Consider the following 26,871-nt stretch of genomic DNA (forward strand, 5'->3'; position numbering starts at 1 on the left):
GTGCATCATGATTCACGGCCTCTTTGGATTGGAATCCTTGGAGACGTTGGATTTTAATAATTGTAAATCTATGGAAAGAGTATCGAATCTCTCTAAATTGAGAAACTTAAAGCATCTATCCATTGCTGAGTGCGTCAATTTAAAGGAGATTCAAGGCCTTGATAGATTGGCATCATTAGAGAGGTTGGATTTTACTCGGTGCAATTCTATGAAAATTTTACCGCATCTCTCCGGTTTAGGAAACTTGAAGCATCTATCCACTGCCGGGTGTGTCAATCTAATGGAGATTCAAGGCCTCGATGGTTTGGAATCCTTGGAGAGGTTGGAATTTAATAATTGCAAGTCTATGGAAAGATTACCGGATCTCTCTAACTTGAGAAATTTGAAGCATCTATCCACTGCCGGGTGCGTGAATCTAAAGGAGATTCGAGGCCTCAATGGATTGGAATCCTTGGAGAGGTTGGAATTAAATAATTGCAAATCTATGGAAAGAGTAACGGATCTCTCCAACTTGAGAAACTTGAAGCATCTATCCACTGCCGGGTGTGTCAATCTAAAGGAGGTTCAATGCCTCGATGGTTTGGAATCCTTGGAGAGGTTGGAATTTAATAATTGCAAGTCTATGGAAAGATTACCAGATCTCTCTAACTTGAGAAATCTGAAGCATCTATCCACTGCCGGGTGCGTGAATCTAAAGGAGATTCGAGGCCTCAATGGATTGGAATCCTTGGAGAGGTTGGAATTAAATAATTGCAAGTCTATGGAAAGAGTACCGGATCTCTCCAACTTGAGAAACTTGAAGCATCTATCCACTGCCGGGTGCTGCAACCTAAAGGAGATTCGAGGCCTCGATGGATTGGAATCCTTGGAGAGGTTGAAATTTGATTGTTGTGACTCTATGTTAAGACTACCGTATCTCTCCAACTTTTGAGAAACTTGAAGCATCTATCCACTGCCGGGTGCTACAACCTAAAGGAGATTCAAGGCCTTGGTGGATTGGAATCCTTGGAGATGTTGGATTTTACTGGATGCGAGTGTATAGAAAGATTACCGGATCTCTCCAACTTGAGAAACTTGAAGCATCTATCCACTGCTGGGTGCATCGATCTAAAGGAGATTCGAGGCCTCGATGGATTGGAATCCTTGGAGAGGTTAGAATTTGATAACTGCGACTCCCGGGAAATCTTTCCAACTTGAGAAACTTGAAGCATCTATCCACTGCCGGGTGCCGCAACCTAAAGGAGATTCAAGCCCTTGATGGATTGGAATCCTTGGAGACGTTGGATTTTACTGATTGCTGGTCTATGGAAAGATTACCTAATTTCTCCAACTTAAGAAACTTTAAGCATCTATCCACTGCCGGATGCCACAACCTAAAGGAGATTCAAGCCCTCGATGGATTGGAATCCTTGGAGAGGTTGGATTTTACTGGATGCTGGTCTATGGAAAGATTACCAAATCTCTCCAACTTGAGAAACTTGAAGCATCTATCCATTTCCGGGTGCATCAATCTGAAGGAGATTCAAGGGCTTGATGGATTGGAATCCTTAGAGACGTTGTATTATACTGGATGTGGGTCTAAGATTACCGAATCTCTTCAATTTGAGAAAGTTGTAGCATCTATCCACTGCCGGATGCATCAATCTAAAGGAGATTCAAGGCCTTGATGGATTGGAATCCTTGGAGACGTTGGATTACTGGATGCGGGTCTATGAAAATATTATCTTATCTTTCTAACTCGAGCCAGGTGCATCAACCTAAAGGAGATTCAAGGCCTTGATGGATTCGAATCCTTGGACGGGTTGAATTTTCATAATTGTTTGTCTGAGAAATTTGAAGGATTTAAAAACTAGCATGTTGTCAAGCTAATGGTGATTCAAGGCCTCAACAAATAGTATTCTGGATCAGCCACTCATCTGGATCGATAGGATCAGGGCATGACCTGGGCAAATGATTTGGGGTTGAAGTTTGGGCAGGAAGAACAGGAGTCCTGAGGGAATCATCGTCTACCAGAGAGTTTGAAGTGTTTCCAACCTTAGATTTCAAGGGTGAATAACGAGTCTCAACTCTGGAGAGGAGGGCTCCTGTTCATTTCTTTCAATCAAAGAATGTTGAGGTCTTGAGTATGGTACAGAAGACACGGGAAGAGGGGAGTGAAGGGGATCTGAAGAAACAGACTTCTGCTTCAGATGTAGAGCCGAGCGGTGAAAGAGGAGTGATGGGGAAGCTTGAATTTGAGGTTCCCGTCTCAGGTCTTGGATCGTGAGGATTGGGCAGGTTTCGGGCCTTTCTCCAAGACAGAGATGTGAATCCCAAAAAATCGGGTGCTTAAATACTAAATATTTTGGCCAAGATTTTTGTACACTAGCATTTTTGCCGAGACTGAATATTTAGAAATACTCTGGTTTGATTTTTGTTTCCTAATTGGCATCTTCACTGTTTGATATCGTGCTATGAAATCCTCACCATTGGACTAAAGATGCGTGTCTCAGGAGTAACTTCATTAGATCTTCCAGGTACCTTTCTCTCTCACCTTATTCTCTGCAATTCTATCTTTCTTCATGCTATCATAATTGCGATGATTCACATCCATTCTTCTTTTACTTTTTCATTTACTGTTGAATATGATATCGAGTAATCCTAACAAGATGAAGAGGTAAAAAAATATTCAAAAAGAAAAATTTTAGGGAAAATTTCACGGACACCCCCTGTAAGTATACAATATGTCAGACATGCCAAACTTGGTGAAAATATCAACCTTCCCCCTGACGTTAAGCAGGGTTACCACCCAAAGTTAAAATGTCCATTTTACCCCCTTAGATATTTAAATAAAAAAACAGATAAATTACATCTAAGGTGCCTTAAGTTTGGAAAAGTAACATTTGAGGTATCCTAACTTTGAAAAATGATGTTTGAGGTGCCTTATTAAGGTTAGTCCTACTCCAAACTCCAACCACCACCACTTCCACCATCACCGCCGTTTTGGTTTTCTAAAACAGAGTCATTGAACGAAGGATTTGAAACCCTAAAATTTCAGACTTGTTTTGCTGTTTGGAACTCCTGAACTCTTCTTCCTCTTAATCTTCACTCCTCTGCAATGAAAAAAGCTTTGTTGCATCATTGAAGAAGAAGGAACTTGGACAATTGTTGGTTTACCAATTGATATCTTACATAACAATCACCAATTTTCATTCCCTATATACAGAAGAAGGCCATCTGGTTGCATCATTGAAGATATGCCTAATGGATATTCGAGAGTATGGATTGAAATATGCTTAATTTATTTGGCTTTTTAAATGGCATTTCTCCTTAGTTTCAAGTTGATGATTTAATGGAACCATTTCAACACAGGTTAAATGGGTAGAACATGTAGAGATAGAGAATAAACCAGTTCATCAGGTTTTCAATCAATATGTAACTAGTGGAATGGCATTTGGGACACAACGCTGGCTAACAGTTTTACAAATGCAGTGTGAGGTTTGCAAGTCTTATGGCCAGAAAAAATGCTTCGTTTTCCCCTAAATTTCCCATCCTCAAATCTTCTCAAAACCCTAAATTCATTCTTTATCGAATCAAGCCTCGCGCAATCTACAGACACCGTTCTCGCCTTCGGATTGCCATCTACGATCGAGGATCTACTCATCTACATATCTCGATTTAGGGTTTGGTTGCAGCAGCGACCTTTCACGGAGACGAGAGATGGAAGCAGAGCAAAGGGGAGATCTGAGAGGAAGAAGAAGATGGATGACTTAGGGTTTTATCTTGGGATTCAAGATCGGTTCGGTCCTTTTGGTCTGATCGAACCGGTCCGTGTTGGTTTGACAGGAGAACCCATTGTTTAATACATTAAGGTATTATGGGAAGTTCACCTGTGGTAAGGGTAATTTCGCCATTATAAAAGAATTAACAGCAACTTAACTGCACAGACCTAACGGAGTGGACTAAGTTGAAATAAAAACATAAAATAAGGGTAGTCTGTGATATTTTGCCAAAGTTTAGCATGTCCATGATGTATTGGATACTTATAGGGGATGTCCGTGAAATTTTCCCAAAATTTTATTTAGAGGATCTTGACAAGCTTCTTGTGATGGTCTTTTGGTTTTTTTTTACAACAATAATTTTTTTTTTTTTTTTTTTAAATTAAATTCCCCCAAATTTTCCCCCCCCCCCTTCCCCTTCCCCCCCCCCCCTTTCCCCCCCCCCCCCCTCCCCCCCCCCCCCCCCCCCCCCCCCCCCCCCCCTTTTCCTTTTTTTTTTTTTTTTTTTTTTTTTTTCTCCCCCCCTATGTAAGATTGTTTTTCACTTTTTTTTTTTATTTTTTTTTTAATATTTTTTTTTTTTTTAAATTTTTTTTTTTAAATATTAAATAAAAATAAAAAAATTTTATTTTCTTTTTTCTCTCCCCCCCCCCCCCCCCCAAACCAAACCCCCCCCCCCTTTCTTTTTCCCACCCCTTTCTTTTTCTTTTTTAACCACCCCCCCCCCCCCCCCCCCCCCCCCCCCCCCCCCCCCCCCCCCCCCCCCCCCCCCCCCCAAAAAACCCCCCCCCCCCCCCCCCCCCCCCCCCCCCCCCCCCCCCCCCCCCCCCCCCCCCCGAAACTGAGTTCTTGAACCTTGGTCCATGAACGCCATTTGGGCTGAAACTTGACAGGGGAACTTGGGGTCTTCCAACCCAAAAAATTTAGGCTTCATCCGATGTGCTGTGGACCATTATGAAAAACTTATCAGGGCAGGGTGTCCTGGATAACTTTGCACTTTTGAATCCACCCAGTCCACATATATTTGCCTTGAATTCATGCACTAGTCTACAGTAAAATACCCATAATGGGATCGTTTGGCATACAGGTTTGGTTATAAATTTTAAAAATTTTACATATTTATTTTGTGTGCTCAAAATATGTTGTCTTTATATTGCCTTTGCAACAAGATGCATACGCAATATTTCACATATATGTACCTACACTATAAGATGTATAAGCCAATAGAATGGAATCTAGAAAGAAAAAAAATAAAGGTTTCTGTTTTTTAAATTGAAACAACCAGAAACAGGAAATCAGAATCAGTAATGTGGAAGAAGAGAGAGAAGATGTGACTTCTATCTAAGCACATCTAAGAAAGTTTCTTTAATTTCTTTGCTTTCCTATGTCTTTCCGTTGTTATTTTTAGTTATATTAGACTTTGTCCTCACATTTGCATTTAATGATCATACTTTCCAATTCACCTTCCTCTTGGGTTGTATCTTACAATCAACAAGATGTGACTTCTATCTAAGCACATCTAATAAAAGTTTCTTTAATTTCTTTGTTTACCTGCAATTTGCTTTAAATATTCATCTGTTATAGTTAATATCTTCAACCAGTGGACCATTGTTGATTTTATAGCCGAAGCACAACAATAAACAATCCTTTGCATACTTTATATGATGAGGAACATAAACCAACTTAACCCAACTCAATTTCATGAAACAATGCAAGAAACATGTGATCAGGTTTTTATCAGCTGTGCACTTGAAACTGTCAATATGGAAAGAACTTGTGAGATTGGAGGATTTTCCTTCCAAGCGAATGACTAGTCGTGTATGAGTACCCTTTTTCATGTAGGACTAGAAGGAAAGAAGGAAAAGTTTTATGTTCACATTGGATCATAAACGAGTATATCTATGTTTATGTACTACCAAATAACAAACCATGCAGAGCAGAGTATGAGCTCTAATAGAGTACTTCTATTAACTTAAATTGGCCATTTGCAGTTTTCTTCCCAATTCACAGCATAAACCATGCATAGTGTTCATGTCAAAGGCGGGACCATCTATATAGTGGATACCTTACCAAACCGACCTGATGTGTACAAGGCTGAAATGTATATCATGGTATGTACTAGCAACACTATAGCTTACTTGAATAAGCATTACTATGTTCTCTCCGTACAAAAAATTTATTTTCTCGTTCTTGTGATGCACCTTGATGAGAGTTGATATATTTGTCGCAATATATTTGAAAATAATTGTGTTCTTTGTGTAGTCGCAGGTTGTGGGACAAGCTACTTGGCAGAACCTCAGCTGGCCCTTGGGATATCATTCTGGTGGAAGGGTTTCCTCAGCGGACAGTGACTAAATAAGTAAACTTCCCCAATAATAATGAAATAATAAAATGGTGCAGTGGCAATTGTCGGGTCTTCATGCTAAAGACATTTAGTATTGATCCAGCTCTGAAAGGCTTCCCTTCTAACAGGTGAATATGTTTACAGCATAATCTGTGGATGAGTGGTTATTATATCCGTTGATAGAATAATGTTAATCCTTGTACTGATGAACGCTATCTGACTATTTTCATTTCTACAAAAGGACATTTGGTGTATCCGATCACTTGTTAAACCGAGGCTCATCACGGCGGATGAGTAGGAATACTTCCTTGAAGATCTTTGATGAAAATACAATTGTGAAACAGAGTGTAAGAAGAAGAGTCGGCGGACAAATGATGGAATTTCACAGCAGGAGCCCGATGTTAACCGGTACATTAGGTGATCTAAGAGGCTAAAGCATCAGTCATGGTGAATTTGGTTAGGGGTGACCGGGCATATGTACAGTAGAGATAGATATGTTGTTGTAAATACATGTAATGTATCCCTAATGTATCACCATATATAATTGTTCAAACATTGATGGGCCATATTTGTTAATCTCCAATATTTGAGGACATCGATCATATTGTACTTGACTGGCAACTGGTTATATTGCATTACTGCATATACTTTTATACGAAGTCTGCTGTTCGATTCATACTCTTTTTTTCTGTCGTATAAAATAGACTAACCCTGGGGATAGTTGTAGCAATACCTAACCATGAGTAGATGGTCAGTGTGTGTTCTATTAGGTGAATATATGTAATTATTGCCTCAAGCTAAGATCAAAGCTGCTGCATATATTATACAGGGGGTGTAGAATTTCTTATAAGATGTAGGTAAATGCACATTGCCATGATGCTAACTCAGGTACTATCCATGGTTCTGAAGATGGGGCTTCACAATTTTTTTTAATTCAAGCTTGCATCAACCCTACTGAACCTACCCTCTAGCTGATTAGAATACTTCAGTCACCCTAAATCTACTTGGTAAATAGTATTTGGATAACACTTGACTACTTGAGGATCTAGTTTAGGCAGGGAGCGGTAGCTAATCTTAGCTTGATGTCCTAAGGAAAAAGATTGCTACAATGGGAAAATTATCGTCTCCATTTATCTGCCCCTCCATTTCCTCCATTACATCTAATACGGGGGCAGAGTGGACTCCACCCAGGCAGTGTGTTTGGGCAGGGGGTAGGGTGGTCATTTTTGCCCCCCTATGAGATGTAATGGAGGAAATGGAGGGGCAGATAAATGGAGACGATAAAGATACACTACAATGCCAGTGTGCATTTTCCCTCCAATGTGAATTTCTTTTATTATTTTCTCATATTTACTTTGAAAATATGGGTCCCATATGGATGACCTTTTTAAGGACACCGATTGATGTGGCATGCAGGTTTCTACCCACGCTGGCAGCATTGGAAACCCTCCCCCTTATCAATTAGTGTATGATAGATATTTATTTAAGGGAATGTTGAATGACACCTCTAATCCTCTATAGTGTATAGGTGTATTTAGAACTTGAAAGTTCTTTTAATTGCTTATTTGCATCAGCCCAGATGGTTTGCCTCCTGCATTCTTTCAAAAGTATTGGGATTTTACTCATGGGGATTTATTTAATTTTGTTTGTAACTTCTTTGCATCAGCTAACCTTCCAGTACATTATAATGAAACTCTCCTATGTTTAGTGCCTAAATGTTCTAATCCTGAAAGTGCAAAATAGTATAGACCTATCAGTCTGTGTGCAGTGGCGGTTAAGGTCATTACCAAAATTATGGCCAATAGATTAAAGGAGGTTTTGGAGCTGCTCATCTCTCCAGCACAATCGGCTTTCATCCTTGATCGTTCCATATCCGATAATGTGTTCTTGGCTCATGAACTTTTCAACTATATCCAGCGGAAGAAGAAAGGGAAGCAGAAGTTTTTGGCTTTAAAATTGGATATGAGGAAGGCATACAACAGGGTGGAGTGGGACTTCATTGACAAGTTATTGCTGCAATTTGGTTTCTCTGCACATTGGGTAAGAATGATAATGGCTTGCTTATGCTTTGTGACATACAAGCTTGTGATTAATCGTGCAATAAGAGGAAGTGTAACCCCTAGGAGGGGTATACAACAAGGTGATCCACTCTCTCCTGCTTTATTTATACTTTGCTCACAAGCTTTGAGTGGTGTTGTATCACATTCAGAACAAGCAGGTCTTATTAAAGGGATTCAGGTGAAGAATCGGGCAAACCCAATTGCCCACTTGCTCTTTGCAGACGATTGCTTGTTTTTCTCGAAGATGAAGCTTGATGAGGTATACAAGTTGAAGCAATGCTTGGACATCTACTGCAAGGCCAGCGGACAAGCAATTAACCTCAACAAATCAAGTCTTTGTTTTAGCCCCAATGTCCATATGAAGATGCAATGGTGGTTTTCCAGAATTCTAAAGGTCTCTTATTACAAAAGACCTAGCAAATACTTGGGACTGCCGACTTTCTTTGGGATATCGAAGGCCAATTTGTTTCGTGAAGTAGCTGAGAAGACTTGCCAGCGTTTCAGTGGATGGAAACAATGGTTATTATCATTTGCAGGTAAGGAGGTGATGATAAAGTCGGTTGGTTTTTCTCTGGCAAACTATGCTGGTTCCCATTTTAAATTACCTAATTCACACCATAACAAGCTGCGAAAACTGGCCACTGATTTCTATTGGGGTGATGGCTCAGATAAGAAGAAGATCCATTGGATCTCTTGGCTTCGACTATGCCAATCTAAGGAAAATGGTGGGTTGGGATTTAGGGACCCAACAATACACAATAAAGCACTATTATCAAAGGTGGCATGGCGACTTTGGAGTGAACCGGATTCTCCTTGGTCCCTGTTTGTTAAAGCAGTCTACTTCCCTCGGCATGATTTCATGGAGGCAAAGTTGGGTGCGAATCCGTCGTGGGGATGGAGAAGCATTATGGAGGGACATAACATCTTGAAATTGGGATTGCTATGGCGTGTTGGTACAGGTGAATGGATTAAGATTTGGTCCAATAATTGGGTTCCCAATTTGCCAGGCTTTAGACTGCAATACCAGTCAATAGAAGATAATCCTCCCACTTTGGTTTCTGATCTTATAGACCAACAAACCCATTGTTGGAGGAGGGACATCATTGAGCGTTTTATCCATCCAAGTGACAATGCAGCGATCTATAAAATCCAATTGAGTTTATTTGCAGGTGTTGATCATCAAGTTTGGGGGGCTTCTAAGCAAGGAATCTTCTCGGTCAAGAGTGCATATCATATACTCTGCGACCAGTGGATTGCGAAGGAAAGAGTGAATCCATCTTCAGCAAGATCTCATTGATGGGAAGAAGTTCCAAAGCAAGTTTGGAAGTCGATCTGGAATTCCAATACACTACCCAAGATTAAAACCCTGTTGTGGAGGGCGTGCTCTAAAGGTCTTGCAACATCTGTTGCTTTGCACCAATGACAAGTGCAGGTGGATACTCAGTGCCAACGATGTGGTGGAGCAGCAGAATCTATTGATCACATATTTTTCCACTGCCCATTCGCACGTTCTGGTTGGTTTGGTAGCAGGCTGACTTATACAGTTCCTTCGGAGGAGATTGCTGTTATGCACCGCTAGATTTTAGGTTGGGAAATTTTTAAAGATGAAGGGAAGAAGATGGCTAGGGACACGATTACCCTCTGTTCCTTCATATGCTGGTTCCTTTGGGTTTCGCGAAACGATCTCCTCTTTGGAAGGAAGAACTGGACGCCAATAGAGGTGATCGAAAAGGCACACAAGTCATGCAATGAGTACCTGTCGTCTTTGTCACCATAGCCACCTCACTCTCGGCCTGCAGGGGCGCAATCGGCTTTAACCTGGTCTCCCCCTCCTCTTAGATACTATAAACTAAATTGTGACGCGTCGTTTAGCCATGAGAGGGGTAAGGGAGGATTGGGTTTTGTCATTCGTGACCATTTGGACCACTCCCGGTTCGCGGTATCGGATCCTTTTAATATCAAGGACATGCTCGTGGGCGAGGCATCTGCTATTAGAGAAGGTTTGCTGGAAGCATTATCTGAAGGATTTTACAAGCTACAAGTTGAAAGTGACAACCAGGAGGTGTTATCCTATTTGCAAAATGCCTCCAAACTGTCAGTCTTATCGGTTAGGCCAATTGTGGAGGATATCCAGTTCCTATGTTCATATTTTGATGAAGTCACTTTTCGTTTTATTACAAGGGTGGCCAATGCTTTGGTGGATACCTTGGCTAAGAGGGCTCAGTCCGTGGCGGGTAGGATTGTTTGTCCTACTTCTGATCCCTGTTTCTCTGTGTCACGTAACACTGATGACATGCGTGTATCCCATTTCTATCAATAGATGTTCTTCCTACCAAAAAAAAGAAAGTTAGGGGTATAAAAAGGTTTTCAAAAATAATTTGAAAGTAACAAGTCATGATGTCATAATAAAAAAGTGCCATCGTCATGCACATATTTTGAGTACGAATGTGAAATGACAATATTTATCCTCATTGGAAAAAATTTATGTATAAGACTAAAGGGTAGAAATATAAGATTATGAAATATTTGACACCTTGAGGGGTATCAATAAAGAACCTAGCAAGTTGCATCATTCATAGTTGATTAGACCAAGGGATAAATGTCTCTTTGTGGCAACTCATCAAACAATCTTTGCTTCTTCAGGCAGAAAAAGAAAGAAGGATGCCAAAATGAGTGGTTAAGAAAACCTGATTTTTTAATAATGTGTTTTTTGGGTAATTTATGAAACACCCCCTGAAAATGGAACGATACTCAAGTCACCCCCTCTTATTTGAAAATACTCATCCGCCCCTCTCTATACTAACGGTGTTATCTTAAGTCAAACCAAAAAATGAAAAGACAATTTTAACCTCAACCAAAATAAGATAAACAATGACAATTGAGATACCCAACATTTGTAGAAAATGCACTTTAGATACCCAAAGCTTGTAAATTATATCTAAGATACCAATTTTTATATTTCCAATTATACCCTAAATCACCACCACCGCCACCACCATTACCACCGTGCAGCCCCATCCCACACCATCCTCTTCTCTGGGCAATCTTTCTAATAAAATAGAGAATTGTTCTTCATTACTCCATTATCTATTTATCCTTATAAATTTGGTTTGTGGTGGTGGTTGTTTGTGAAATTGTTCAATCTATAGGTGGTGATACATTTCACGGCCACCTGGTGCATGCCGTTGGTGGTGATGAACCAACTATTCGAAGAGCTGGCTTTGGTCCACCAGGATATCTTGTTTCTCTATGTAGATGTCGATGAAGTTAAGATACAAGAATCAAACCCAGTTGTTTTCTATCTCTTCTCCCCTTCTGGAATTGAATCATCATCATCACCACCTCTGCTTCTGGTATGAATTTTGAAGCATCTCCTCTAGGTTCCGGGCTGGAACGGTTGGGATCTTCAGGGTTTTGGAGTTTGAACCAAAACCAACCTAAGCCAGAGCTGATTAAACTCAAATTCTCATGAATTCATTCAATTATCAGATCATACTTCCTAACCCTAACTCAATTTCAACCCAGACTCGAGCACGACCCATGGTGCTCTGTTTTCGTAGTCCTTTACTCTTGAGCTTTGAACCCTTATTTCAATGGTGGCTCTGGTGATTAAAGAGAACACAATTGCGTTGCAGGTAGGTTCTGGAGAAATCACTTTTACCATTTGTCTACCATTAACCTCTGAAACCAGAAAACAATGATTGGGACTGCAACTCCAAAAAAACTAGTCCATTTGGAAAATTCCATCATGTCATGTCAACTTCTCTTTCTTCCTGTTGCCACTGCCACAGCCAAGATCGAAACCATGATGCAACCCCCATCCGAGGCAAATTAGTCACCGCTGCAAGAGACCACGGTGGTGGTTGTTAAAACTCTAAATCCATGCGGTTTAGCAATTTGAGGAAGAAGGCCCTCTCCAATTCCTTGTTTCAATTAAAAAAGAAAAGAGTATATGTTGGGTTTTTTAGATTCAAGGGTAAAATAGTAACTATACAGTGATCAAGGGTAGTTTAGGATTTTAAATAAATTTAACTAGCTGACTTCATTAGTTAACCGTGTAAAACTAACAGTAGGAACTAGTAGTTATGGTGCTATTGGTCGTGACCACTTGGGGAGGCCATGGTTCGTAGTTGCTGGTGGATGTGTTGATATAAGTATTATACACATGGCGTTGCTGGCTATAAGGTGTGGCCTTACCAAGGCACGGGCTCTCAACCTTTCCCATGTTCAGGTAAGGTCAGACTCGATGGTTGCCATTCAAATGATTGTTGGGTCGTTTCAGATAGCATGGGATGTGAGGTGGCTTGTCGAGGAGATTTGGGATCTGCGTGACTCGTTCATGGGTTGTGTTTTCTCCCACCATGTACAAGAAATTAACTATTGTGCTGACTTCTTAGCGAGTTTTTTGTAATCCTCTCAGGAGGTTTCTCTGTGTGTAGATTCCCTCCCAGCAACTCTCTCACATCCAGTGCAGAGCGATGCTATGGGGAAGAAATACCTACGAATGTAAATCAATTACTGTAAGTTATAATATATAAACTCTTTTTAACAAAAAAAACAAACAAACTAGTGTTTTGGGTATTTTCAAATAAGAGGGGGTGACTTGACTATCGTTCCATTTTCGAGAGATGTTTTGTAAATTACCTTTTTTTGTTTTTTGTTGTTGAAATTTTCCAACAAATGTCTAGAATCATTAAAAAACCAAATCTAATCGTCTCTCGATTATTTCATTTTGTTAGTAGAAAAGAAAAAAAAATGCTTTTGACTTTTGAAAAAGTTTTCCGAACAAGAGGATGAAGGTTCGTTCATCCACCATCAAATTAAGGTCTAATTACTCCCCTACAGTTTCGCCGTGTGCTAAGGGAAACTCGGTCCACTTTCAATAGTAAGTCAATCAAACAATTTGGTCTAAACTGATAGGGAGGGAGTAAAATCAAGCAGCTTACAAGATTGTATGTAACTAAGTCAGAGGCTCTGCAATCAAAGAGTAAATTTTACTTATTTCGGTGAAGACGTCTCTCGATGGCAGCCCCTTTTACGCCCTCATCTGGTTGGAGTTATGATGTGTTCCTGAGCTTCAGAGGTGAAGACACTCGCAACACCTTTACCGGCCACCTCTACAATGCGTTGGATGACGCTGGAATTCATACTTTCAAGGACGATGAACGACTACGCACGGGGGAGGAGATCGGTGGAAAGCTACTATCTGCGATCGAGCAATCGAGAATCTCGATCCCCATCTTCTCGACTAACTACGCATCAAGCAAATGGTGCCTCAATGAGCTCGTCAAGATAGTTGAATGCAGTAAAACCATGAATCAACTTGTCCTTCCCATCTTCTACAATGTTGATCCCTCAGACGTCCGTAACCATACTGGGAGCTATGCGAAGGCTCTTCAGGAACACAACGAAAGGTTCCATCAGACGATCATTGAGGAATGGAAAGAGGCTCTTAGAGAGGTTGGAAAATTGAAGGGATGGGATTTGAAGACAATCGCTAACGGGTAAGTCCAACAGTTCCTATTTTATTTTATTTATTTTGGGCATTAACTAAATTAGGCTTAACCATGAATATAAAGTCATAGGCAATGGCAACAAGTAGGGTACGGTTGGATATGGAATTTTGCCTAAAAAAATCATGTTATCCGGCTGATAAACGAGTAAGGATGGACCGGATGGTAAAGCTTCAAGAATAAAAATGAACTAGAACTCCTCTATGAAAATTGCGTTTTATTGTGGAAGACGCCTCTGGGTTTTATGCTATCGGTGTATTCTTGGTTATCGCCTCCCCCCAACCCCTGCTGCTGTCAGTTGAAGGTTGCGTGACTGTTTAGAGGTCGAAGATAGTCACACTATTTTTTTTTAAATGCCTTAGTTTCCTCTTTTGCGGTACTGTTCGTACTGGCTCTAATACTATGTGTCTTAAGCTTTGGCACATTCTCACTGCTCCTAAAGTGGAAATCTTCCTTTGGAAACTTCTACTTGGACAGTTACCCACAGCAGATCTTCAAAGATGGGGTTTAAATGTACCTCATGTATGCATGGTGTGTTCTCAAGGGATTTTAGATTCCAATCACCTATTTATGCGATGCTATAGGGCTTACTCTCCCTGGGGAAGGATCAACTTACAGGAATATGCGTTACTTAATGACATTAGAGACGGGGTGAGTCAAGCCATTGCCTCCTCTCAAGGAATAGATCATTGCGATGGAATAGCTCGAATTGCAAGTATATTATGGCAGATATAGGTTTTGTTAGATATTGAGATTTGGCATCTCGGTATAGCGAGATGGGTTTAGTGGGGTTATTTTGGGGATTTTATCCCATCTTGTCTCTTGTGTACCCTATTCCTATTTAGATTAATGAAAGTCGGAAGTTCAATCTAATCGGTTGTTCTCCTCAAAGGATTACAAACTCCTCTCTTCTTCTCCATCTTCTCCATTAAATTTGAAGGATTACAGACTCCTCTCTTCTTCTCCATCTTCTCCATTAAATTTGATATTATTTACATGGTATCAGAGCTAGGATCTTAGGAGTCGATTCTACATCCTAGGACCTACTCGATTACTCTCAGATTGATCAAGATAGTGTTGCAGTTTTGAAGGCTTCAGGTTTGTAGGTTTTCGTGACTATAGTTTGAAGGGGTTGTAGCACCCTATGCTGCGTTTTGGTGGAGTTTGCTGAGACTGGTTTATGATTATATAAAAGAACCTAGTCTCGATTTTATGGTGGTTGCTTGAAATCGATTCAGGGTTTTGGGAAGAGATTATTCTTTGATTTTTGTTCCACTTTTTTGGTGGTTTGAAGGTTATTTGTAAGGTTCTCCCTAAATCGATTTTTGCTGGACGTTGAGTTTGTATCGATTTTTGTGAAAAAAAAATTGATCTCTGATTTTTCGGTGGCTGTTGGCGATAGTGTTTGCTTGCTGGTTTATCACTTTTGCTCTTGTTTATTAGTTATTTGTGAATTTTTGCATCGATTTGCTTGGTTGAGATGGGTGACCCAACTGAAGATTCCAAAGGTGTTATCTCTGAGGTTGTTTCGGGCTCTTCCAAGTCTATTACAGAGAAGAGATTGGAAAGGGTGAGTAATTACCAGTAATGGAAGAAAATCGTGTGGGTTGTTTTGACTGGTTGTGGCCAACAGAACATCTTACGAAAGCCAAACCAGAGGATGATACAGATGTTGAACAGTATGGATTCACAGATTGTTGACTTAATGACTCACATAGATACTGTAAAGGAGTTATGGGATTACTTACATGTTTTGTGTTCTGGACAGAATAATTTATCCCGTATATATGAGCTATCACAGGAGTTTTATCATGCTGATAGGAAGGGGCGTCCATTGATCCAATATTTTGTTGATTATAAACGCATGTTTGAAGAGTTAAATGTGTTGCTGCCCATAGTTGTCACAACGGTTAGGTGATCCAAGGCGCTGGAGAGGGTAAAAAATCAAGGCAACACCAATTAGGTGATCAAGGCGTCCGCCTAGGCGACCAAGGTTCCTGGACGCTTGATAACTATGTTGCTGCCCATTAGTTCGGATGAGAAACAGGTGCAAGATCAACATGAACAACTTGCGGTCATGGGATTTTTGGGAGGACTGGGCCAGGAATATGAATCAGTACACTCTACTATTCTTGGAGGTGATAAAGTTGCCTCACTTGCAGAGACTTTCTCTCACGTTCTTCGTGTTTTTCGTGATAGTTCCCATGAACCAGCAGTTGCTCATGGTGAGAGCTCTGCCCTTGTTGCTTCTAGTCAAGGGAGAGGTAATGTTGGATGTAATGAGGGCCGTGATGGTGGTACAACTGGCTGTGGAGGTGGAAGAGGCAGTGGTAGTGAAACTGGTTCTGTGAAGACTTATAATCACTATGGTCGACCAGGACACATCCAACGCTTTTGTTGGAAACTTCATGGGAAGCCACCGCACCAGTAGTATGCTAATTTAGTAGCTAGTACTGAGTCTCCTGCTACACCTTCTGAGGGTAAGGTGGTGAGATTGTCTGATGAGGATTATGCTCGGTTCACACAGTTTCAGATTTCTCAGCCCTCCACATCTTCCTCCATAGCTACTTTTGCCCAGACAGGTAATGCCACTCCGTGTTTCTCCACTTCTCGTCTCTGAATCATTGATTCAGGTGCCTCTGATCATATGTCTAGTGTGTCAGGTAATTTTTCTTCCTTTCGGTCTTCAGAGTCTAGTATTACATTGGCTGATGGTTCCCTTACCAAAGTCACTGGCACGGGCACTGTTAACCCAACTAAGTCCTTATCGTTGTCTTTTGTTCTCCATTTACCTGACTCCCCTTGTAATCTGCTTTCTGTTAGTAAAATTACTAAAGCCTACAATTGTTTAGTAACCCTTTATCCTGATTCCTGTGTTTTTTAGGATCTTATGACGAAGAAGATGCTTGGTAGGGGACGTGAGCAAGGAGGGTTTGTATCATCTTGAAGATTCTCCTTCAGCTACTTATTCCAGTGTTTTGTCTTCACACCAGGTTCATTGTTGGCTGGGCCATCCGTCTTTGCAGAGTCTACAAAAGTTGGATCCTCGTTTTAGATCCCTTTCTGGTTTAGTGTGTGAGTCATGTCAGTTTGGAAAGCTCCACCATGTGAGCTATTCCCCTAGAGTCAATAAACGGTCTGCGTACCCTTTTTCTTTAGTGCATTCTGATGTATGGGGCCTTGCCCTGTTACTTCTAAGATGGGATTTAAATATTTTGTTACTTTTGTCGATGACTATTCTAGGGTCACTTGGATTAATTTAATGAAAAGTCGTTCCAAGTTGTTTACCATTTTTCGTGCCTTTATGACTGAAATTCAGACTCAGTTTAATAAGAATATTCGTGTTTTACGCAATGATAATGCCCTGGAATATTTTTTTGCTCCCTTTAATTCTTTCATGGCTGACAGTGGTATGCTGCACCAGTCTTCTTGTTCAGACACACCCCAGCAAAATGGTGTGGCTGAAGTGAAGAATAGACATTTAATGGAAGTGACCCGTTTAATTCTTTTTGAGATGAAAGTACTAAATTTTTTTTGGGCTGATGTTGTGTTGACTGCTTGTTTACTTATAAATCGTATGCCTTTTCTGCTGTTTTACAGGATGGAATTCCTCATTCTCTTTTATTTCCTACTGAACCTCTCTTTGTTCTACCACCCAAGATTTTTGGGTGTGTTTGCTTTATTCATGATCATCATCCAGGTCTGTCCAAATTAGATCCCCGGGCGATTAAATGTATTTTCTTGGGTTATTCACGCTCTCTAAAAGGTTATCGATGTTATTCACCAGTTCTTCGAAAGTACTTTGTCTCTGTTGATGTTAACTTTTTTGAGTCCACTGCTTATGATGATACCTCTTTTGTTTCATCGGAGTTGGATAAGAATCTTCCTTTATATGTGGTGCAATGTACTGTTTCTTAGGTTCAACCGGCTGTTGTTCCGTCTCCGCCACCTCAGCCTCTGCCTCTGCCTCCGCCTCCGCCTCCGCCTCCACCTCCTCCTGTTCGGCCAGCCTGTCCTCCTGTTCGGTTCAGATTTGTTTGGCGTCCTCGTGATGATCCAGCACCTTCGGTCTCTACTGATCGTCCAACTTCAACTTTGCCTGCGGATCCTCCTCCTTAGTTAAGTATTCCTTCTTTTGATCTTGATGTTCCCATTGCTCTTCGTAAGGGTGTTCGTAGTTGTACACAACATCCTTTGTCTCATTTTGTTTCTTATACAGGCTTATCTGCTAACTTATCTGCTTGTCTCTCTATTGTTAAGTTTTATCCTACCCCTAAGTTTGTTTCAGAGGCATTAACCCACTCTGGCTGGAGGACAGCTATGGAGGAGGAATTGGCTGCATTGGTTGACAATCATACTTGGGACTTGGTACCGTTACCTACTGGCAAGAAGGGTGTTGGTTGTCGGTGTGTATTTGTGGTTAAGGTGAACCCTGATGGCTCCTTGGCTCGTTTGAAGACCCGCTTGGTTGCCAAGGGTTATACACAGGTTTATGGGGTTGATAGAACTTGTTCTGATCATGCACCTATTTGGCTCTCTTTTTCTGTTGCTTGTAACTAATCTTTTTCGGCCTTTAAATTCCAGCAAATATAGTCGTTGCACCCGAGTTTTCTTGACTTTGTTAAGAGCCAATGGGAAAAGCATGTTTTCGGTTCGCCTCTCTTTGTGTTGTTCATGAAACTCAAATGGCTCCGCTGTGCTCTCCGTAAATGGAACAAGGAGGCTTTTGGCAATATACACCAAAAGGTTAGGGATGTTGAGGATTCGGTTAGTAGGGCGGAGGCGACCTTTGACCAGTGTGCAAATGTTGGGTCCTTGGAGACCCTAGAGGAGGCCAGGAAAACTCTGCAGGGGGTGTTGCTGCAGGAGGAAATTTTCTGGGGGCAAAAATCCAGAGTGACTTGGTTAAAGGAGGGGGATCGGAATACGAAGTTTTTTCACTCCATGGTTAATGTCAGAAGAAGGCAGGGCGGTATTCATAAAATAAAAGGAGGGGATGGTTCGTGGATTTTTGACCATGATGGGGTGCAGGCTGAGGCGGTGTGTCACTTCTTGGAAATTTTTGCCTCTCAGGGGTGTTTGGTTGATGATGAGCTACTTTGATTCCCAAGGTGGTGACTGAAGCTGAGAATTCTTCTCTTCTGTTGCTCCCCTCTTTGGAGGAGGTGAAGGGGGCAGTTTTCTCTCTCTCGATTGACAGTGCTCCGGGCCCAGATGGTTTTTCTGGGTACTTTTTCACAGCTTGCTGGGAGGTTGTGTGCAATGTTGTCTGGGCTGCTATTAAGGATTTCTTTGAGGGTGGTGTTCTTCCGAGAAGCTTCACTTCTGCTAATCTGGTGCTTATTCCAAAAAAGGACAACCTTGAGGTAATGACTGGTTTTCGGCCTACAAGCCTTTGCGATTTTTCATATAAAATTATTACCAAAATCATTGTCTCTAGGTTGGCGGGGCTGCTCCCCTGCTTAGTGGCGAAAGAGCAAGGTGCTTTTGTGCAGGGCAGGTGTATACATGATAATATTTCGATTGTCCAAGAGGTTGCTCAGGACTTAAACAGGAAGGCTCGGGGGGGGGGGGGGATGTGATTCTCAAACTGAATATGGCAAAGGCTTATGACCGTTTAGAATGGATGTTCCTTTGGTTGGTCCTCTCAAAATTTGGCTTTGCCAATGCCTAGATTAACTTAATCAGGAAGACTGTGGAGAATCGTTGGTTTTCTATTGTTTTGGGGGGCAACCATTCGGGTTTTTTAAGTCTTCCAGGGGAGTGAGGCAGGGGGATGCTTTATCTCCTGCTCTCTTTATTTTGGCGGAAGAGGTTCTTAGCAGAGGCATTAAAAGCTTGTTTGTAAAGGGGCATGCATCCTTTTTCAGGCTTCCGAGAGGGTGCCTTGGGATCTCTCATTGCTTATTTGCAGATGACACCATTATTTTCACAAGGGGTTTAAAGAGCTCCCTCAAGCAAATAATGGGTTTTATCAACAAATATGAAGGTTTTTCGGGGCAATTGGTCAACAGGCAAAAAGTTGTTTTGTGTTGGGAGACAAGGTCTCGATGGCTAGAGCTCGTATGGTGGGGACGGTTACTGGGTTTTACTAGGAAGTCACTCTTGATAATCTATTTGGGGGCCCCACTCCATTCTGGAAGGCTCAAAATTTGTTTCTTTGATGGTCTCGTTGAAAAGATAAGAAACAAGGTGGCAGGTTGGAAAGGGAGGCTCTTATCTTCGGGGGGTGTTATGCTCTTAAAATATGTTCTCTCTTCTATTCCCATCTATGTTCTCGCCATACTAGATCTGCCTAAGGCGGTCATTCGTAGGTTTTATGGAATTTTTGCTGATTTTCTTTGGGGAAATTCGGGATGGGGAAAACACAGGCATTGGGTGAGTTGGCGGAAGGTCTGCAAGCCACTTGAAGAAGGGGAAGGGTTGGGGGTTAGGCTTCTGGAGGATGTTGGCCTCTCTCTTAGGCTATAAGGCTTTTAGAGAATCCTTTATGACCATTCGCTGTGGAGTGACTTTTTCAAGGCAAAGTTCTTAAAAAATATTCATATTGCCTTGGCTGGTTCGCATGGGGATGGTTCGAAGTCTTGGAAAAATACCCTGGAGTATTAGGAGTTCTTGTTGGATAGGTCAAGATGGTTAATTGGCTCTGGCAATATTTCTTTTTGGGTTGATAATTGGGCTGGGGCTGGTCCTCTGTTTGACCATGTTGACAAAGGGCTTCAGGTTGATACGACGTTGTGTGGCAAGGATGTGCTTAAGGAAGACGACACTTGGAGGCAAGGCATTTTGAATCTCATTGATTCTGTCACACCCCGGCCCGGTTAGTAAGGGTAAGGTGTGACCGAATGCCAATTGGCAATCAATCCCCCAGGATCAATTAGTGCAGTACTCCTAGTTACAGTTCATAAAACACAGTAAATCATCGCAGCGGAAATGAATAAACAGTAATAATAACAATAATAATAAAGAGATCAGGTGATAACTGAGTATTTATACTAAGTGAAACCTGTGATATAATGTATAGTTCTCAAAAAGCACCACAAGTACAAAAGTACAACAGTATCTACATAATTATACTTCACAAAAGAAGTATATAAACACAAAAAGATTAGCCTGCTCCATCAGGCTAGATCAAGTAAACGCACATGCATCGCTTCCGCAGTAAGCTTCATGAACTTCAAACTTCTGCACCGTACGGTCCTCATCGGTGTGGAAGTCCGAAGCCGAAATAACCACATCATCTGGTTTCTTAGAACCAACAGCACTATCTGAAAAAGAAGATGCACCATAGGGGTGAGCTCCATTGAGGCCAGCAAGGGAAACATGCAAACACAAGCATATAGTCCATGATGCATGATCAACATCAATGTCTAGGTCTTATGAGGTATAAATGCTACTATAGTGGGTATAACATTCTCAGTCATGGAATGAACTCATCAGTCTTCCTAAGAATACCACTCTATTATGGTGGGGACCCTCCAGTTCCAGAATGTACACATCAGACCCCGACGAACCCCCAGTGATAACCCTACTGTTATTCCCATTTCGGTATGTACTTATCAGACCTGGGATAGTGAATGACATTCTGGTATTAACCCTTCAGACCTGCCACGGGTTATCCAACACCTTATCCCTGTTGGCAAGGGTCGTAGCATTTGGGTTTATGATAGCCTAACTATATGTATTTCTAAACGTGATGTCATATGAGGCAGCAATAGATAGTAATTTAGAAGTCCAACATCATTTCTCAATACATCACAATAGATCATAGTAAAAGTATGCAAATGCAATATGAAATGACACCTAATAACATGCATTCATCTAATGTAAAACAAAAGCTACAAAACTACATGATTATACTATTATGATGATGCATGACAATTACAGCCAGCATAAATAGTAAATCAAGAAGAAACATTCCAAAGAAAAGTCAGAATTCCCTTACCTGTATTGGAGAATTATCCTAGCCAATGGAAGCTCCAATACACACAAACTACCCCATCACTTGATGTTATTATTGCCTATATAACCAATATACAACAATTATTAGGTCTAACATAGCCCTGGGTAAAAGCCCAAAGTACACAAGAACCAAAACTAAGTCTGTGGGTAGAACTGGATTCAGAACCGTCTGAATCCGGTTGACCGTAGGACTCAGTTGTCTGAATGCGGTTGGCCTACCAGTGGCTGTTCTGAGATCCAAAACTCATGGATCATTCATGTATGGGGCTATTTTCCCAAAATAGGTTTAGGGCTTTAATAGAGTACAACAAAGGGAAGGTTTTGACCCATTTGCATGTAAGATCAAATTAAGTTTCCTAATTAAAATTAAATAAAGTAGAAATTCTTGTAATTTGGAAACATGGCTGAAACCAAATAAGAAAAGAAAGGGTTGATATTTCAGCATGGCTTTGGTGATCTACCAAGCTGCTCCTATGTCCAATTTGGGATTCTATCTAAAACCACCTAATCCCCTAGGTCTAGGCTAAGTTGGGTTTTAATCCCAAGAAGAATTCAGCAAGACTAATTAGAGAAGAAGTTGAGAAATCAGGTTTAAGATTGGGTGCTGTCCTAGAACAGTAGATTGGTTTAATTAGGTTACGGTTTAGGGTTATTAACAACCCAAATTAGGGTTTATCATACTAGGGTTGGTATGAGTCAAGAATTCAGCCATAAGAGAACAGAGAAGAAACGGATTTTGGAAAACAGATTTAAGGTTTAGATGTCCTACCTGAAATTAGAGTTCAATTGATGATGGCAGCCCCAAATTCCCAAACTCCAAGTGTAACTCCAAGTCCCAAAAGATCAACCCTAGCTTTCCTTCTTCTTCCTTCTCTTTTCCCTTAGTTTCTTCTAAGGTCCCAAAGCTGAAATCGTTTCTTGTTTAGATGTAAAATGAATCCTAAACTAAGGATTCTTTATATAGCAAGTCTTACTAAAGGCTATTTGTTATGTTATAATTAGAATTAGTTTAAAGAATGTAATTTACAAATCTATTTCTAAAGTTAATTAATTACTGAGTTTAAGTTTTAAAATAATAACTTAGGCCTTTATAGGTCATGGAAGTGGGTTCGGGTATGTTGACATCTAAACAGCCAAGATCTACAAAGGGGTGTCGGTCCCACTAGGTAAAAATTACTATTCTGCCCCTAGTACAGTAATTAAGCAAGAATACAATATATATATACATAGAATAGGATTTTTATCTTTATACTGGCCTAGGATATGGTGAGGTTCCGCATATGCTCAATCCAGCATGTTTGGCATAAGAAACTGATATGCTGGGACCCGGCGGGATTCTCAGACTCAAGGATGGCTAGCTGTACTGGCTCCTCAGAATCCTCCATAGGTGTGTCAATGGATTGCTCTGCATCCACCACTGATGCAGCCCACAACATAGAGGCAAGCATAGACATAGACCCAGAACTTGTAATCATACAAGTTCGAAAAAGTTCAAATTAGAGGTGGATTTCACAGATTCAGCAGAGATAAGATGTTGCATATCTCTTGGTAATTTTTCTCTTGTAGATAGAGATGATGTTTTGGTATGGACCCCTTCTAGTGATAGTTGTTTCACAACTAAATCGGCTTGGAATGAAGTACGGTGTGTGTCGCCTGATGTTTCCTGTGCTAAATGGATCTGGAATCAATCCCTGCCCTTGAAAGTGGCTTTTTTTACTTGGCAGCTCCTTAATGGAAAGATCCCCACAGATGAATCTTTAGTGTTGGTTGGTATTCCCTTGGCCTCCAAATGCAACTGTTGTGGGAATCCAAGGAGGGAGACAACAGATCATTGCCTGGTTTTTGGTGGCACGGCCTTCAAGGTTTGGGGTTATTTTTTATGCATTTTGGACATTGCTATTCTTCCTTCACAGGATGCCAGAAGTCGGGTTTTCTCTTTGGTAGGAATTGGCGAGTTGCAACAGCCTAAGTGCCTATATCACAGGGATCTTGCCTTCTCTGATCGTCTGGGAGCTACAGAAGGAAAGAAACAATAGAAGACACAGGGAAAGCTTGCGTTCTGCTGGCTCAATAGTTGAGTGCATTAAAGTTTGGGTGAAAGACATTCCATTCCCCTCCAAGGTTGGGCGCTTGGGGTCCTCTAGAGACGGGTTAATTTTGCAGTGTTTCGGCCTATCGGTGCCCACCCCCAAGCTGACACCCCCTCTCCTAGTGTATTGGTGTCCACCTTTCGCTTCTTTAAAGCTTAATGTGGATGGTGCTTGTAGAGGTAATCCTGGCTGGGGGGGAGTGGAGGGATCATTAGGGACTCGAAAGCTGTTGTCCTGGCAGCTTTTTTTTAACTTTTATGGTGCTTGCACTAACTCGATTGCAGATTTAAGGGCTTTAAGGGATGGTTTGTTTCTGTGCCAGGAGTTAGGATTTATTGATTTGGTGGTAAACTCAGACTTTGCATCTACTGTTAGAATGATTAAACTCAGGAGATGTAACTTATGGAAGGGTTGGTACTGGTTTCTGGAGGTCTTAGCTTTAATTTCTTCTACCCGGTCTAATGTGTCCTTTGCTTATAGAGAAAGTAATAGGGCGGCTGATTGGTTGGCTAACCTTGCTTGTGATACAAGGTCCTCTCTCACTTTCCACCAGGGCAGTCTGCCACCGGGAGTTTTACAAGATATTTAAAGGGAGGACAAGGCTGGACTGCCTGTTCTTAGAAAATAGTGCTTGTGGTTTTTTCCTGGCTGTATGGGGTTGGGAAGGTAATTGTTTGAGAGTTTTTATGAGAGCTTTTTCTACTCCTTGGGTTGGGGTAAGGTGGAATGTTCCCCCCTTGTATTCTTTTACCATTTTGGGTTATTAATAAAATTCTAGGGACTGGCCCGGGTCGCAGGTAATATTCGGGTTTAAAAAATAAAAAAAAACACTTGGGTTTAGGGCCATAAAAATATGAGTATTGTTCTTGGTCTTCACCCTCCCTTTTTACCTATATGAGATTATATATTGGCACCCCACTTATATCTATTCAGAATGATAGGGAAAAAAAGACGTAATTAAAGTTCTCCCATCTAATTTAGTTCAAATTATTGATTTATGGTCTCATCCGTGTAAAATGTTGTAGTTCCTTTCTTTTGTTATTTGTGATTTTGTTTGCTCTCGAAATTTCTTATTTCTTCTTGATTTGAATTGGACAGGCATGAAGGGACATTAGTCAAGTTAGTTGTTGCAGAAGTTTCCAGTAAATTGAGAAAAGACTCCCAGATTGTTTCTGATGAGCTAGTTGGAATCCAATCTCATGTTGAAAAAATGATGAGCTTATTAAACATTACATCTGATAATATAAAGATTCTGGGAGTCCGGGGTCTGGGTGGGATTGGTAAGACAACTATCGTCAAGGTTATCTACAATACAATCTCTCATCACTTTGAAGGATGTAGCTTTCTTGCAAATGTTCGAGAAACTTCTCAACATTATTGGGGACTAGTCAATTTGCAAAATCAACTTGTCTCTAATATATTGAAAGGAGCAAGACTCAACATCACTAATGTAGATGAAGGAATTAATGTGATCAGAGAAAGACTTTGCAGGAAAAAAGTTCTTATTATTGTTGATGATGTGGATGAAAATTTTCAATTAGATGCATTAATCAGGAAGCGCGATTGGTTTGGTTTGGGAAGTAGGATTATAATCACAACAAGAAATGGGCATATATTAGCTAATCGTGAAGTGGATGAGATCTACGAACCCAATGAAATGGATGCAAATCAATCTCTTCAACTATTTTCCAGGCATGCCTTCAGAAGGGACCAACCTCCGGAGGACTATCTAGATCTCTCAAAAGAAATTGTACAGAATACTGGAGGGCTTCCCTTGGCTCTTGAGGTTATAGGTTCATCTTTATTTGGTATGAGAAAATTAGCATGGCAGGATACACTGAAGATGTTGCAAGATGATTTTCTTCATGATAAAGTTCTGGAAAAGTTGAAAATAAGTTTTGATGGCTTAAAGGATACGGAGAAAGATATATTTCTTGATATTGCATGCTTTTTCATTGAAATGGATAAAAATATTGCATGTTTCATATGGCAACAGTGTAACTTTCGCCCTGAAATAGGAGTTGAGGTTCTTTGCCAAAAGTCTTTGATAAAGATTGGTGAAAATAATGAACTAAAGATGCATGATCTGCTTAGAGATCTTGGAAAGGAAATCATTCGCCAAGAAAACCTTAAGGTGGCAGGAGGGCGTAGTAGGTTGTGGTCTCACAAGGAAGCCTTGGATGTATTGGATAAACATACGGTAGGTTCTCAATAAATTTTCAATACACTTTATTTTATTCTTCCAATCACTACTGATGTTTTTAAGCATAAGCTACCTGTTAGATATATGGCCAGAATACCGTGGGGGTATTCTGGACCTCTTTTCTTTGTTATTTTATTAGTTTTGTATTATGTGATTTAGTCCCACATTGCTACCATACAGATGTTTACTGTTTTATTACTCTTATAAATAAAGAGTGCTTGGGATGAATAGATCATCCAAGCTTTCCCTAATTTTAAATCTGTCCACATGGTATCGGAAGCGATTCGAGTTAGGGACAAAACCCCTCCTTCGAATTTCAGTTTTCTTCTCCCTCTCTCTTTCGATCTTCTTCTCTTCTAGTTCTCTCTTTCTTCTCCCTTGTTCTCCATTCCCATATAGGGCAGCTTGATGAGGTGATCATACGATCCGATTGCTGCCCCCATTACCTCTTTTATGCACTATAATTCTGCTCGATAAGGACTCGCCAAGCACTGCTGCGATATTGGATCTTCAGTTTTTTGGAGCTTGCTTCTACAACAACTACAAGGCATTAACTCCTTCCTTTGAAGACCACAAACCGAGAAGGATTTCTTTTTATTGGTTCGAGTTCTTATCTGATTTGAATACCTCCTCCTTGAGATCGATCCTACTATCACGGGGTTTTTGCAAAACCACGACACCTATCGATCTTGGAGTTGTTGCACCAGTGTTCTGATTTTTCGCGGCTGTTTCTTCCTATAGAGGGTTAATTGACCTCGATTGAAGCCATTTTTCTGCAGAATTTTGGACTCCTTATTATCCTCATCGATTTCAGCAATTCAGGTTTTCTCAAAAAAACCCTGCCATTATCGATATAGGACTCTTCACCTTCTTTGTCTCTGATTTTTGGAGTTAGTTCAGCCTTCCCATGAAGACATTATTGGACTTCTTTCGGCGGATAT

The 26,871-nt window shown here is 40.8% G+C and overlaps 1 protein-coding gene and 2 long non-coding RNA genes across 3 annotated transcripts in view; 2 read left to right on the forward strand and 1 right to left on the reverse strand.

Moving 5' to 3' along the window:
* LOC122642383 (disease resistance protein L6-like) overlaps positions 1 to 26,871 on the forward strand; it is a 93,219-nt gene that overhangs the window by 61,079 nt on the left and 5,269 nt on the right. Inside the window, exon 2 of the mRNA XM_043835833.1 lies at positions 24,826 to 25,927. Coding sequence (XP_043691768.1) covers positions 24,826 to 25,927 — 1,102 coding nt within the window. The remainder of the gene's footprint in view (positions 1 to 24,825; positions 25,928 to 26,871) is intronic.
* On the reverse strand, positions 439 to 1,319 carry LOC122642388. The gene is made up of 3 exons (XR_006330035.1): positions 1,236 to 1,319; positions 970 to 1,107; positions 439 to 553 (listed from the first exon to the last, which is right to left on the reverse strand). It is a non-coding gene; the product is annotated as an uncharacterized LOC122642388 (long non-coding RNA).
* Positions 915 to 14,761, forward strand: LOC122642387. Its single transcript, XR_006330034.1, has 4 exons — positions 915 to 1,151; positions 1,418 to 1,558; positions 12,560 to 12,569; positions 14,751 to 14,761. It is a non-coding gene; the product is annotated as an uncharacterized LOC122642387 (long non-coding RNA).

This window comes from Telopea speciosissima, chromosome 10, assembly GCF_018873765.1.
Source record: "Telopea speciosissima isolate NSW1024214 ecotype Mountain lineage chromosome 10, Tspe_v1, whole genome shotgun sequence".
Taxonomy (NCBI): Eukaryota; Viridiplantae; Streptophyta; class Magnoliopsida; order Proteales; family Proteaceae; genus Telopea; species Telopea speciosissima.